The 15,242-nt window shown below is 45.9% G+C and overlaps 1 protein-coding gene across 5 annotated transcripts in view; it reads left to right on the forward strand.

The window, feature by feature from the left end:
* Positions 1-8,129, forward strand: part of Dlgap2 (DLG associated protein 2) — a 715,977-nt gene extending 707,848 nt beyond the window's left edge. For all 5 annotated transcript variants that reach the window (XM_060381432.1, XM_060381433.1, XM_060381435.1 and 2 more), the window contains one exon: positions 1,377-8,129. In XM_060381432.1, coding sequence (XP_060237415.1) covers positions 1,377-1,595 — 219 coding nt within the window. In that variant the 3' untranslated portion in view covers positions 1,596-8,129. The remainder of the gene's footprint in view (positions 1-1,376) is intronic.
* The last annotated feature ends 7,113 nt before the right edge of the window (positions 8,130-15,242 follow it).

The following is a 15,242-nucleotide window of genomic DNA, read 5'->3' on the forward strand; positions in this document are numbered from 1 at the left end:
AGGTTCTTATCTCCCTTGTCCCTCTGCTGCAGCCTGTAGGCTCTGAAGCCCCTGGGAGAGAGTAAAGGGGCTCACTCATGTTTCTCACAGAGCAACTGAAAGAGGAGGAACAGCTGCGTGCTTCGTGTGGCTGCTGCATTTCTAAGTAGTTTAAGAGGCACACTAGGAAGTCAGGGGTGAGTCATAGCTTCTGGTCCAAATGTCAGATACCAAGACAGCATCTCCCCTTTTCCAACATCAGGGACCACTGTGGGCATGGGCGCACACTGCCCTGCTTCCTGTACCAAACACACATGTGGAGACTCACTTGAGAGCTCTCTGCTTAGCAGAGCATCTCCCAATATCTGGGGTAGGTCCAGATTTGCCTTCGGGAACACTATCCTAATGGTACAGGCCCTTCACGAAACAGTTGGCAAAGCTTCTGCACTGTATGTATTTCCAATTTGTCCAAGTTATCTCTCTGGGGAAGCATAAATTTTTTGATGTGAATCGTTTGAGAACCGAAGCTGAGGGAAATACTTATGTGTGTATATATGAAATTATATATGTGCTTCCAGTAAAGTCAGTGTGGGTTTAGGCTCATGATTGAGCCTTTAGCTGAGGGATCCCTGGGGCACCTGTCCACACAAGATGGTTTCATGAGCATGCTTCCTGCCACACAAATATCAGATGACCACGTCCATGACCCTTCAAGATCTTTGCTAATACTTGGGTAGTAGGATGCTTTGGAAAGAGAGGGGCTGAGGGAGAATTTCAGCATGCCAGAGCTGGGGGCAGTGGATGCCAGAGCTGGGGGCAGTGGATGCCAGAGCTGGGGGCAGTGGATGCCAGAGCTGGGGGCAGTGGATGCCAGAGCTGGGGGCAGTGGTGCTGAGATGCACTTTGTTCTCTTCTTCCTAGACACTGCCCCAAACTCCTCAGCCTGCGCTGAAAATTAGAAATTTAGAAAGGTGAATGCTGTAAGATGAAGCATCTTACAGATGAGCAGCGGTGGGAGTAAAATTATCAGTGTCTCCAGGGGCAGAAAGTCAAGGGGAACTTGGATGAAGCAGGGTTCTAGGACTCAGTCTTTGGGGCTCCTCTGACCTCCCTGTCAGTTTCCTTGACCTCTAATGACCTTCCCTCCACCTCCCTCTGACCTTGTGACTCTCCAATACCGCCTCGCCTCACCTTGTCACCACCAACCTCACCTCTCCACCAACCTCGTTCCACTCTCCCCATAACCACCCTATGACCCCTCTCTCCGGATGTTCCCCTTGAGCCCCTCCCTCTCCCCAGACTTCCTCCCTTGACTGGTCTTCAGATTTTCTACCACTTACCTTCCGTGACCTCCCCATGACCTTCCCTGACCGCCTCTGATTTGTGATACTTTTCAGGAAGAAAGGAAGATCCCCCCTCCAATACCAAAGAAGCCCCCCAAGGGGAAATTCCCCATCACGAGGGAAAAGTCCCTGGACCTGCCAGACAGACAGCGCCAGGAAGCCCGGCGCAGGCTCATGGCAGCCAAGAGAGCCGCCTCCTTCCGTCAGAACTCCGCAACGGAGAGGGCAGATAGCATCGAGATCTACATCCCCGAGGCCCAGACACGGCTCTGAGGACCAGAGGTGGCCGCGCGCGCCTGGCTTCGTTCTTTTTCACAAAATGCTTGTACAGTTTATTGCCTACCTGGTAGCTTCTCTCTCACCCTCCACCGGATTCACCCTTGCCGTGTTCTCCGCACTGTAGACAGTGAACCTCGGATTCCTAGTTCGCTGAGCTCATGGCAAGATTGACTCTGAAGGACGTCGGCTCTGAGGAGCAGGCTTGGTGAGCCCCGACTTACCTCCCTGTTGGCAGAGGGCCGCCCAGTGACCTCTTGAGATGGACCCTCGCTTTCTCTTTGTTATTTCTATTTTTATAAATTGTGTGATAACCAGAGGTCACTACAAACGGGTGCATCTCCCCACTCTTGAGAGGCATTAGACATCCAAGTGGAAGGTGCTACAACTCGAAAGGCAGGAAAGACAGCCAGACCTGTTCCCCATCACCCGAGCTACTCTCCCCAGCGAGCTGCCCCTTGTCCCTGCTGTCCTCACCAGTCCTGCCGCCCCAGGAAGCGCTCAGTTCCTTGGTTGACATTCGTGATGACAGAAAGGGGTCACTCCAACGTCCCCACCATGTGGTTCTCCAAAAGGAAATGACAAGGCTGGATGTCCCCCCACCCCCTCCCCAAAAAATCTAGCATGGAATGTTCACATTCAAAGCTAACTGAACATTCCTCTAAGAGAGGGACCCATGGAAAGGACTGGCAGGAGCCCAGAGAATACAAAGAGGAAAAAAAAAAAAAAAACAAAAAAAAAAACTAAGAAATGGTCATAGTATTTTTATCCCTTGGTAACTTAAACCACTACACAGAGATTTTTGTTTAAACTTCACTGCTCAAGCTACATGTACTTTTTATATATGTTACATACGTTCTCAAACTGCTATCACTTGACTTCCCAGGGTACCTTTAAAGGAGTTTGCTTGTTTAAGATGACAATTGTGATGTTGTAAACCATGTAAGAAATATGAATGTGAGTGGTAAGTATATCAGTTAAAATGGTAAAGAAGAAAAGTTAGTTTATACTTGTATTTTTCCAGAATTCTTTTGTCCTATGCAGTACTGCTGAAGTTAAGAATATGTTTCTTGCCTGTGTTAGATAAGGAGAGAAAGAGAGAGAGTGAGAGATCACGCATGGTGATTTCCAACTATAGATTTTAAGAAAGGTAATCAGTGCTCATGACTCAGAGGGTGCCGAGAGGGAAAAGATTGGCTCTGATGAACAGGCTTTGTGTAAATGATATTTACACACTAAGGTCTTTTTGTAACCCGACCTCTGCATGGAAGTTCAGATGCCACGGAGAATGAGCAGATTCCCTTGGCCCCGATCTCAGAGTTCTGTGTTCTGCAAGCGCAGGCTCCCACCCATCCCAGGTCGTCCCTCTCACTGCTTTAAGGAGCACTCGTGCTTAGCCATAGGCAGAAAGCCTTCCACAGCTCTGTAGCACTTTGTGTTCTCCCTGTGACTCGCACTTTAAACCGTCCCCGGGGCCCCCTCTGCAGCCTGGCTACATCTCCGGTCACCATGCGGGTACCCGGCGAGGCAGCCTTGCTGCTCTGGCGTTGCTAAGACGCCTCTGGCCTCTTCCTCATCCTCTACATTCCACTACGCATGGGGGGCACGGTTGATGATACAGCATGTCAAGCCTCAAAGTTTTACTTTTTTAAAAAGCTGAGTAGTTAAGAATTCCCTATAATAGCAAAACCCTATAAATTGAGCCTTGTATCTGGTATATATTTTACCAAACAGCCTTAAAATATATTGGGAAGCAAAAATCATACGAATGTATACCCTTTAAAAGATGCAAAAAAAATAATAACCCCCAAAATATTCTTCTATCACTAAACCCTGTTTCCCCAGAGTGTTCAAATCATTTTCTATCTAAATAAATAATGTAAATCCTGAATAGTGTACAATATAATGATGCTTACTCCTGTACTCAATGCCACTGTGTTAAAAAAAAAAAAAAGTATGTTGTAAGCACTGGTATTTCAGACTTTTGAAGCAATGTATCCTATAATTGCCATTTAGAAGTAACCAGAGGTAAGCAGAACTAACCGTCCATCCCATAGCTGAAGGAAATGCAGAAAGCAAATGTCCCTGCTGCCCAAACCCATGAGGACACCTGGCAGACTTTTCTATCATTTCCTCAAATGTATACAACATACACCGAAGCAAATTGTAACATTAGACAATCATTTTTTTTGTCTCAAACCCCAAATTCTATAGACCCAACTTGAACAAAGTATCCACTAGATTCTGATTACTTATGTCATCCATATTCATTTTTTCATCCAGTATTGCCCATAGTCTTGGCCTAAACGCCCCCTTGCTGAGCAAATCTTCCTTCCCTGAGTTGCACAGTGAAAAATGTGTCCCTATCTGGTTCACTAGGTTCCAAAGAGTATTATTTAATGGCCGAACAGATGCCTGCTGCTAGCTCTAATGGAGTGTCAGCTGTTCGTGTCCCCCTTGCAAGTGCAATAGCTTCAGTTCTCATGCAGGTGACACTCTGTTGTGGAACAAGAAGATAAGCCATGTTTACACTGCATCATCCAAGCAGAGGCAAACAGCATCGGTCATGTGTGCGTGCTGTTCCCGCTAGCTCCGTTATTTCAGTCGCTCTCAGGAGGTTCGTGGTGTGGAGTTCTCCTTCAAAAAACTGACACAAGGACGTGGCCATGGCATGGCGCTGTTATCTATAACAGCACACCTGTGTTCCCAGAGATGCCACCAAGCACTGGAGAGACTTGAGCATCATCAGTTCAGAATCCCTTCCTCTCAACATCGGGTCAATGTGGACCTTGCTGTGCCGAGCTGTGAGAGCAGTGAGGAAGCAAGTGCAGCTGGAGAGCAGGACCAGGGGGAGGAAAGTGGCTGAGAAACAAGATTCTCTTCCCTGCACTTTTCTGGGCATCTCTACTTGTTCCTGTTGTGAAGATGGTTGTCACCAGAATTTATTGTTCCCACGTCTTTATCACCCAATCTAGTATGATGTAGAAAGGAGCCAACTTGTTTTATGCCCAGAAATCACCTTGTCATTGAAAAGGAAATGCCCACATTTTTAACTTTAAACCACACTGTAAGACTTCAACTATTCAATGGGAAGCAAATACTTAGAAAAAATACAAATTATATCTAAGACTGCCTCAAAAACTTACACAAAACAATAAGCTGCAAAATAGAGGCGGTCTTCCAACCGCCTTTATGGAAATGCCCAAGTTCTGAGTAGAATAACACAAAAGGTACGCAGCTCATACGATGGCTCCTTCTTCTTGGGGTGACTGTCCCAGTTCACCCCATCTTGCTTTCTGCCTTTGGTTAGCATATTGAGCAAGTACTGTTTCTACCACCCTAACTTCAATTTGCTGCCTCTGTGTGTTCACTACACACCCCAAACCCAGGACCCCAGGATGAGATTTCTCTGGAAATATGGTAATATCATGGGCACATGGCCCAAGTGCCTGTAGCAATCATAGAACTCCCTGCCTTAGAAACAGCAGTCTGGTTTGGGCCAAACATTTTTTAAAGACAAAGTCTCACTGTGGATAGTACAGGCTGGCCTCAGTTTTACAATTGTCCCACCTCTTTCTTCTGGGTGCTGGGATTACAGATGTGCACCATCACACTCAGCCTTGGTCCGTGATTTTTGCCAGCAGATGTGGGCTGGAATGAAAGAGTGACGCATACTGGCCTTTGCAGTTGTTGTGGGATAATCAGGTTTCAGCCAGCCTTCCTGTGTCTGTCCACACAGCTGGAAGCTGGTCACACTTCCAGGGGCACACAGGTCAGGCGGGCTTCAGCTGCTTTCCCTTCCCCCACCGACCAGCGGTGTCAGTTACCTTGCTCAGGGCCCTCTGACCACAGCTCCAGGATATCCACATTGACAGAAGCTGACAAGCCATGTGTCAGGGAGACTCAGGCTGACCGGTTAGCAAGACTGTGCCTGCTGAGGACAGAGGAACTCCCTCTGGTGTTGGAGAGGTGGCAGCAATCCCCCTAGGGCATGTATCTTGAAGGAAACTGGCAGTCTGGAGTAATAATGGTCTTGAGAAGACACCTAAGCCCAAGCTCAGCCCACCAACTGCAGACTTGAAGCACAGAGCACAGGCGTGCTTTCCCAGGTCACATGCTTTCACATACATGTGTCGCCCAGCCATTTTTTCACCAGCCTTGGCTATCTTCCTGTTCTTGCATATCACTACCTTCATGGTTACCGATGTTTTTATCATTTTCAAACTACATTCACTGGAAGTTCTGGGGAGTTTCTTATTTCTACCCACTCGTTGCTTATTCTTCTAAGTAGGTTTGGATCCAACCCCGGGGGGTTCTAAAGCTGGGAAACCACAGGCTTCAAAGATCAAGAATATAACGTCCTCTGAGCGGCAGTGGCCTCAGCTCCCTTGGTGAGCAGGGCCCTTTGCACTGCCTCATGTCCTGACACTGCCTGCCATGAACACAGCACATTAGTGGACGTTGTCCCTGGGCCCTCGTGTTCCACGTGCTTCCTGTGGAGAGTGGGAAGGTGCAGCACACTGAAGGCAGTGAACGCCCCTGTCAGGCTAGATGCCTTCTCCATAGGATGGCGCCAAAAGTTTGAGATGTCACAGAGAAGGTGCCAAGAGTCCCGGGGCTCAGCCAAACCTCCAGAACTTATGCGTGCAACAGCTAGAACATGTCTTCACTTGGGTCCCTGTTTTTTCTTCCATAATGTGCTGTTAGCATTACTGTCCCTCCCCACCTCTCTCCCAGGCAGACACAGTGTAAGGATCAGTGACAGATGGCCTCTAGCATCTTTAAGCTTGGAGCTTCATGGTGAATGTGTATTGTGGCCCCATTCTATGCAGAACGCTGGCCGAGCCAGTGAGGGCACAAGAAGGGACATTTACTTTGGGGTCCTGTTTTGCCTAGGCAGGAGGTTAAAAACAAGAATGCGGGGAGTGGGGGGCACAGAAATAGAACATAATAGCCAGGGAGGGACTGCTTTTTCCTGCTGGCTGGGACTTCAGTTTTTATACTTCTACCACAATCAAGAATCCGCAACACCAACAAGAATTGGGCGATGTCTTTACCATCCTGTCAGCTCAGCTCCCTCCTGGATGAACTGAACGGATGTTATCTGTATGTTAAAGTGATGAAAGAACAGTACTACCTGGAAAACAGAGGGACGTGTGTGTGAAGAGCACCAGAATGGACTCAGCACAGTCACTCCATCCCGGGTTCCAGGCTTTGCTGTCATTCCCCTGCCCACTGCAGAGATGAGCACACAGACACTCTGAGAAGAAGCCTTTCCATTCTCACCACACGGAAAAACACCACCATGTTATGAGTTTTTGTCCTAACTCTGGCGTTTTGATCCAATGTTTAAAAAAAAAAGAAAAAAAATTAGCTTGTTTCTGTCTCAACATCCGGCAGTTGACTCCTTTTCAGAAGACGCATTAATTACCTACAAAACTGCTACTTTTTAAAAGATTTTGTATACACACAAACCAAGGGAACAGTAGTTTACCTCCCAATTTTCTTAGATCTTAGGAGACTCTTAATCATTGGTGCTTTTTCTGAATTTGAAAGACTTGGGCTCCAAGACTTCCCACGTGCAGGTGCAAGCAGAAATGTTGTCGCAGAGGAAGTTGTGGCAGGATTCCAGTGTGTGTTTCTGTTTTGAGCAGTGGTCTCCACGGAGGGGCTTGAATGCGCGTCTGCAGGCTCGAGGATGGAAGCCAAGGTCGACTGTGGGACCTTAGGAAGTCACTCGTCCATATCCCCTAGTCCCCCACTACCACCCAACTCCAGCCATCTCAGAAACTTGGTCACCTTCAAAGGGCTCCACAAGAATTGTCACCCTCCCTCCGTTTTCAGTTGGTTTGCTGCATTCAGGAAGGTTTCCCCTAATGAGCAGCGAGAACCGGGCTACTTATTTCCCAACAATAAGCCACTTAACCTCTGGCCAGGTACCCTACTGTAGAGACACAACCCTCTACCCACCCTCCATACTATGTGCCAAAATACCCAGGCGTGGCCTAAGGACTGAGTTTAATGCCTCCTATAGGATTCAAGGAATGCTAGAGCAGGAGACTAGCAATTTAGTTAAAGGTTAAAAGTATATAAATATATATATAAATAAATAAATATACATATAATATAATACCCACGACAAGGATCGACAGAGTGCCAAATATTCAAACCTGTACAGTTACAGTCACCAGAACTAAACTATTTTATGAACTTCTCTTACTCACGCTTTTTTGGGTTCTTTTGATAACTCTGACTTCCTAGCATGCAGTATCCTATCTGATGTATTTCTTGTTGCCAAAACAGTTTCTTCCTTCTCATTAATAATTTAAATCATTTTTAAAAGATTGCTTTTTTAAGTTTTCTTTCTTCTGTGAGTTTTTCTTTTTTTCACTTTTAGGTGACTATAGAAACATTGTTGTCCAGGATCTTCTATGATAACACCTCTTTCATTTGATGTCTGTATTGCCAATATTCACCTGTAAATAATTCTGCAATTAAATTTTTTGAGAAAAGTAACATTTACTTTTATTGGAGTAAGTCTTTTGTGTTTTTTTTTTTAATTCAGAAAATGTATATCAGGGGGTTTTATACAAGAAAAAAAATACTTTTTCTCCATTATGCATTTTATTTTTTAAATATTCTAAAGATATATAGGTATAGATGAAATAGGAGCTGTAGAGATAGCTCAGTGGGGAAGCCAAGTAAACTTTAGAATCTGAGATCAGATTCCCAGCACCCATGTGAATGCTGGGTACTTAGAAGGCAGAAACAAATGATCCCCTGAGCAAACTAGCTAATAGACTATCAAACCTGTGAGCTCTGGGTTCAAAGGAGAGACCCTGCCTCAAAATGTTAAGTGGAAACTGGTCAAGAAAAACACTTGGTGTCAACCTCTGTCCTCCACATGAATACACATATGCATGCTTACCTCCCCCCCCACAAACATGCATACACACGCTTATGAACACACATTACACATATAAGCATGCATAAAAAGAACTAGGTATTCCTCAGCACTGAGCATTTAATATGTTTGCAAAATAGATGGATTAACATGATCCTTCAGCTAACATTGCAGTAGTTAGTTAATGGGTTTCACACACCTTTGAGTTACAGGGGAAACATGGAGTTACAGGAGAAACATTAGCCACACAACTGCGAAGACCCATAAATCTTAGGTGCAGTGAGGCAGGGCTGGGGACTGACGGCACAGTGCCAGGCCTCTGTGTAGAAGGACAGAAAGGCTCCACGACCGGAGGGCCCAGATGTAGGTTGGGTCCCTCCTAAGGGATGGAAATGGGGTTCATTTCTCCAGTACTTCTGTTCAATTACTCATGCTAATTGGGGTGGGAAGACTGAATCCACCGTGGGTTGTGCCGTTCTCAGTTTGGCTCCTGGGCTGTGTGGAGTCGACCACATGAGCTGAGTGCTGGCTTGTACAAGCATTTGTTTCTCTCCTCTCTTGACTGCAGATGTGGCGCAACTAGCTGCTTCAAGCCCCTGCTACCAGATTTCTTCTCCGTGGTAAACTACAACCTGCAACTGTGAGCTAGACTGAACTTTTCAGGCCCTGGGTGGCCTTTGGTCGCTATATTTCATTACAGCAATAAAAATGAAACTAGAACAAGAGAGAAAGGTCACAGAAAGCCTTTGACCTTTCTGCTCAATTCTTTGGTAGAACTAACCTATTCTAGTGAAAGATAATCTGTTATATATGCTATATAATAAAGTGAGATTGCCTTTATATATATAAAGGTATATATACATACATATATATATATATACATTTTTACATACATATGTATTGATGGATGGATGATATTGAACTCCTGAGCCTTAGAGTGCTAGGATTACATGTGTAAGCCACAAGCCAGGTAAAGACCTATTGCATAAAAGAATTGATGCAAGAGGCAGTTTGGAAAATGTCATCTGCAGCAATTTCAAGGTTTTCAGCTGTTTCCGATATTTGACATTTTCAGTGAGCTGCCTTATGAAGACGAGGGCTCTGGGGACTTCTGGCCCTTATTTTTATTAGTTCTTTTTTCCTTGCACCCTCTCCAGTTACAGTCACTTAATACGCTCTGAGGATGGTTCCTTGCTTCTTAATTAAGTGGAGAGCACTTCACCAGTGTGCTTCAGGAAAGGAGAAATGATTTTAGAGCGTGCTCACCAGTCTGAGCTCTGCAGCCCATCACCACGGTGCTTTCTTGGAAGTGCTCCTCAAAGGCCTCATTGGAGTTTAAAATCAAATGCATAGATTTTGCCTAAACAGCTAGAGTCCAAGACAGATGAAAATCCATCCAAATGATTTCATGAGACTAGAAAAGTCTTCCAGAACTTAGAGTGAGAGAAATTCAACCTTATATAAACACAAGTAGCATGGCCAAGATTAAGTAAAGATATAGAGCACAGTTAAGAACTCACTTCACAGCTGGACATGGTGGAACATGCCTTTAACCCCAGCACTCAGGGAGGCCAAGGCAGACAGATCTCTGTGAGTTTGAGGCCAGCCTGGTCTACAAATCAAGTCTAGGACAGCCAAGGCTACACAGAGAAACCCTGCCTCAAAAAAGAAGCAAACAAAAGAACCTTCACAGTACTGCACAGCCTTCTGGTCCTCGTCCTCCATCTCCCAGCATCTGCAAGCAGACATGCTTGTGTTGAAAAGCCCAACAAGAGGCGCTTCAACGTAGCCTCACCTACCTTCCTCCTCAACACGGTGAGGAGGAAGATAGGTGAAGCCCCAAGCCTTTGGGAACTGAGACTCTGCATAGGTACCTGTGCCACACACGGGCAGCTGGTGCACCCTCCTCAGTTGCCTGCCATCCCAATCCCAATCTTACATACTCAGACTCAAAACAGCCGCTTCCAATCGGCCGGCCGCACCCCAGCCACTGCCCACTCACTGTGCCTGAGAGCTGAAACATTGTAGTGGTTCCTCCTGGAGCTCACGGATTTGAGCATGCCTTCCTCCCCTCCTAGAGCTCCTACCTCCATGGCCTACCTGTAACATGCTGCCAGAGGGTCTTGTCCATCCGTGCCAGGATCCTGCCCTGACTCCCAGAGGAAGGTCCCTACTCCTCCCTCACTGCCTGAGGCTCAGCAAGTTCCGTCAATGGCTTCCTCTTATAGCCCCTCTTCCAAAGGTGAGAGCCCCCTCTCCCTTCCTCTGACGCTCAGCCTGATCACCGCCATGGTGCACCCCGCCAAGGAGGAAGCTCTTGCTAACTGGCCTATGATCCCCTGTGAACATCCGTAGGATAAGCAGTCATGGGTACCTCTCTCTTATTTCTTCACCGTAATTAAGACAAGCCCAAAGAGCCTGGCAGCACGTTCAGTGTTCTTTGGACCTAAGCAGAGCCCGACCAGGAAGGATGTACAGAGCCGATTCCCCTGGGTGCTGTTGCTGAGTCAATAAACATGTTTAAGCAATTTTTGTGTTCTGATCACTATACTACTGTATTTTAAAAACAAATCATGAATCCTGGGCAGCATGTGTTAACTGCAGTCAGGTTGCTGGTTGAGCCCCATGTTTCCAGGTTCTTGGCATTTTTTTCTCAAGAAGGAAATAAAACCCCACATGGACTGAAAAGTGGCATGGAAAGTATATTCAGAGCAAGCAATAGAAAGGACCAGAATATACTGCAATATAGCAGTGAACCACAGAATGAAAATACTCAAGGGCCCAGATTATTGCTTGGAGCTTTCCTTCTATGGGAATTTCCATAAGAGAAGCAGGAGTTTGGTTAATGGAGATGTAGCGAGGGTGATTCTCTGTTTTCATTGATAGATTAAGTCATACAATCTTTTCCTATCACACATACTCTTTCATATAATGCATCTGATTTTAATCATACGCACACCCAATCATACATAGGCAGAAGATGTCAAATGGGGGATTCTTCTTAGAAGCTCTTTTGAGGACATAGTCTTGCCTTGCTGTGCATGTCTCTCAAACCAGTTCAAGCTGGATCAGCTCTTCTAGTCTTTTTATCCAGATACGCTGGGAAGATATTTGAACACATACTGTCTGTGTTTGGTTGTTGTTGGAGGAGGAGAAACCTATTCCACTGTTGGAGGAGTGTCCAGGTAGCACCTATGCAGATTGGGGGCCCAGAGTTGCTAGGCGTGTCACTCAGAGAGAGGTGTGCATGCCTAGGACATGCAGGTGAGGGAGTTAGTCTGACAAGCACATTATTAGAAGAGAGGAGAGTGCATGACCAAAACCATCTCAGGCCTGCCTGCCTCAGCAGCTCACTTCTCAGGCCAGTTTACCCCAGAGGGACGGCCTGTGACACTGCAGCCATCCACGTTAATATTAATCAGGAAGTCAGCTACAACTGTTCTCAGCAATGACTGTAGATGCCCACAGTCAAAGTGTGGTATTCTTGATGCCCAGGAAAGTGAGAGAGGACTGCATTTCTTCTTCTCCAGTGCCAGGGAGCCATGGTAGAGCCAAGATAGATTTCACACGTGAGCTCTGGATATGTGTCACAACCAAGGGACACTAGGTTTGGGGGACCCACTGTTAATACCTCTCTACAAGCAGTCTTGGGTAGGGCAGGCTGGCAGTACACACTTGGCACAGCTAGGAAACCACATCTGGCATTGGACATCCCTGCACTTAGCCATAGCCTGGCCTGTTAGTGACACTGCTCCCAGAGCACAGAGGACAGGGGCCAGCGTCCTGAGCCTGACAGGCTGGCCCGTCCAGGAAGAAGGGCACTCTTTATATTGTTCCAATGTTGTCTTGTCTTTTTGTATATTGGTTGACTTGTTTGTTTGTTTTTGAGATAAAGTCTCACATAGCCCAGGCTGGCATAGAAATCACTATGCAGGCTGGCTTTGAAATATCGGTTTTCCAAGGAGCTGGGCGTGGTAGTATATGCCTTTAACCCTAGTGCTCCAGAGGTAGAGGCAAGCAGAACCCTTGAGTTTGAGGCTAGCCAGAAAGAAAGAAAAAGGAAGAAGGAAAGAAGGAAGGAAGGAAGGAAGGAAGGAAGGAAGGAAGGAAGGAAGGAAGGAAGGAAAAGAAACAGAACATCTACCTCAGCCTCCTGAATACTGGGGTTACAGACAAGCACTACTGTGACTCCCTCAGACTTGTTAATCAGCATCTAGAACTCAATTCCCAGCCCTTTTGTTTTTGCAGTTAAATAGTGTCTCACCATAAAGCCCAGGCTGGTCTTGAGCTTGACATCCTCGTGCCTCACCACAAGAATGGTAGAGTTACAGGCATGGGCTGCTGCTCCCAGCTTCAAATGCATCTTGGGACTTACCTCTCTTTCCTGAGGAACCCTAGCCCAGGCTTTTAGTGGCCCTGTGCTTCTTAAGGTCACTTAGCCTAGAATTCTGTAAATATCAATTGTCTCGAAAGCTTAGTTGCAATAAGATACAGAAGCTGAGTTAGAGAGGTGAGTTTTACATATGGTTTCTGTTGGGCTTTTGTTGTTGTTGTTGTTTGTACTTTTTTCTTGGAAGTATTAAGTATATTTTGGAGAGTTAATTACGTGAGATATTCCAGACACTCCAGAATTTTCTAGAGGCTTTCCACCCGTGAGCCACACTAGCAACTGCAGTGAGAAACCCTTAGGTCATCTCTGTCTGCAGCATTACCCATGGAAGCCTTCAGAGGTGAGACAAGAAGCTGGATTTGAGTCTCGTTCTTAAGTTTAGGCCTGTGCTTTCTGCACAGCCATGAAGAGGTACAGGGAGTCCTCATTGGAATTAAGAGACTAACACCAAGAAATCTGTGTAGGGAGGGGCTGAGTGGCCAGCAACTTGAAAGAACTCTCTCTCTCTCTTTCTCTCTCACTCTCTGGCTTTTTTTTTTTTTCAAAGACAGGGTTTCTCTGTGTAGCCCCAGCTGTCCAGGAAGTTATTCTGTAGGCCAGGCTGGCCTGAAACTCAGAGATCTGCCTGCCTCTGCCTCCTTAGCAGTGGGATTAAGGTTGTACACCACCACCACCCAGCTACAAATTTAATTCTGGATTGAAACAGTTTATCATAGATGCCTAAGGAGAATGTTGACCATTGACCAATGAAATTACTGAAATCAGCGGTTCTCAACCTGAGGGCCACAACCATGAGGAAACACACATTTCTGATGCTCTTAGGAACTGAGGCACCACTCAGTAGCAAACACAGTTATGAAGTAACAAAGAACCTGGCAGCGATGGCACCTGCCTTTAATCCCAGCACTTAGGGAAGCAGAGGAAGGCGGATCTCTGTGAGTTTGAGGCCAGGACAGCCAAGACTACAGAGAGACACCCTTTCTGGAAAAAACAAAACAAAAAGTAACAAAGAAGATAATTTTGTGGTTGGGGGTTACCGCAACTGTATTATAGGATCACAGCATTAGGAAGGTCAAGAAACACTGACTTTAGATGTAAGTTTAAAAAAAAAATTTTTTTTTAAAGAAAAACAAAAACCTGCTACACTGAGTTCTCACAAGAGGGCACTGTGCCAGCATCCCAGGCCACAGATTTTCTCAAGCCTCTGCTTCTGCTACAGTCAGAACTGGAACTGCAATAATTCAATTACATAAGCCGATTTTATCTTTGTTTTGGGTTTTGCTCAAAGATCCTGAATAAACAGGGATTAATAAAACAACATTGTGGGGTTTTTTTGTTTTGTTTTGTTTTTGTTTTTTGTAGTATGAGTGGTTTTTATATAAGCTGCCAGTCACAGCTGCCTGAGTATGAAATATTTATCATCTCCAGTAAGTAGTAATTCTTGTCAGGAGCAATGAGCATTGACATAGAAAGTCAGTTTCGTGATGGAAGAGGCTAAGTGTGGTACACAGAGTCAGGAGTGGCTGAAATGTTTTCATTGTAACTCTTACTCAAAACTAATCAGTAATCAGTCCTATGGCTAAAGACTATAATTCCAACTTCTGGCCCTTGGGAGGTGGAGTTAGAGGATCAATGCAAGGTTACCCTAGGCTGTATATGAAGTTCAAGGTCAACCTAGGCCACCTGAGAGCCTATCTCAAAATAACAGCAACAACAGCTGTGGCTCGGGAGGGCTTGGTGAGTAAAGTGCCTTCCATGCAACCATGAGGCCCTGAGTTCAGCTCTCCAGCACCCAGGCAAAAGTTCAGTGTGGTGGTACATGCCTGTAACTCCAGGGCTAGGGGGCAGGGGACAGAGACAGGTAGATCTCAGAGCTTGCTGGCCAGCCAATCTACCTAGTATTGGGACACCCTGCCTCAGTTCTCAATCTTCCTAATGCTTCGGCCCTTTAGGACAGTCTCTCATGTTGCAGCGACCCCCAACCATGAAATTACTTCATTGCTCTTTCAGAACTGTAATTTTGCAACTGTTGTGAATTGTAAATATAAGTATCTGGCATGCAGGACATCTGATATGTGACCCCTGTGGGGGCTGAGACCCACAGGTTCAGAACCACTGCCCTGTGTAATCAAGGAGTAATTAGAGAATGTCCCCAACATTGACCTTTGGCCTTCATGCAAACTTGCACAAGGAACCAAAAACACATATAAGCACAAACACAATTCAAAGCAACAAGCTAATCAATTTCTGCGAAACTAATCGATTTCTGCCTCACCCCTGCTATTTTGTGTATGAAAAATGCTCACCAACTGGCACTGGACCAAGGAGAGACTCTCTGCTTCTGCTGTTG

The sequence above is a fragment of the Meriones unguiculatus genome, chromosome 4 (assembly GCF_030254825.1).
Source record: "Meriones unguiculatus strain TT.TT164.6M chromosome 4, Bangor_MerUng_6.1, whole genome shotgun sequence".
Lineage (NCBI taxonomy): Eukaryota > Metazoa > Chordata > Mammalia > Rodentia > Muridae > Meriones > Meriones unguiculatus.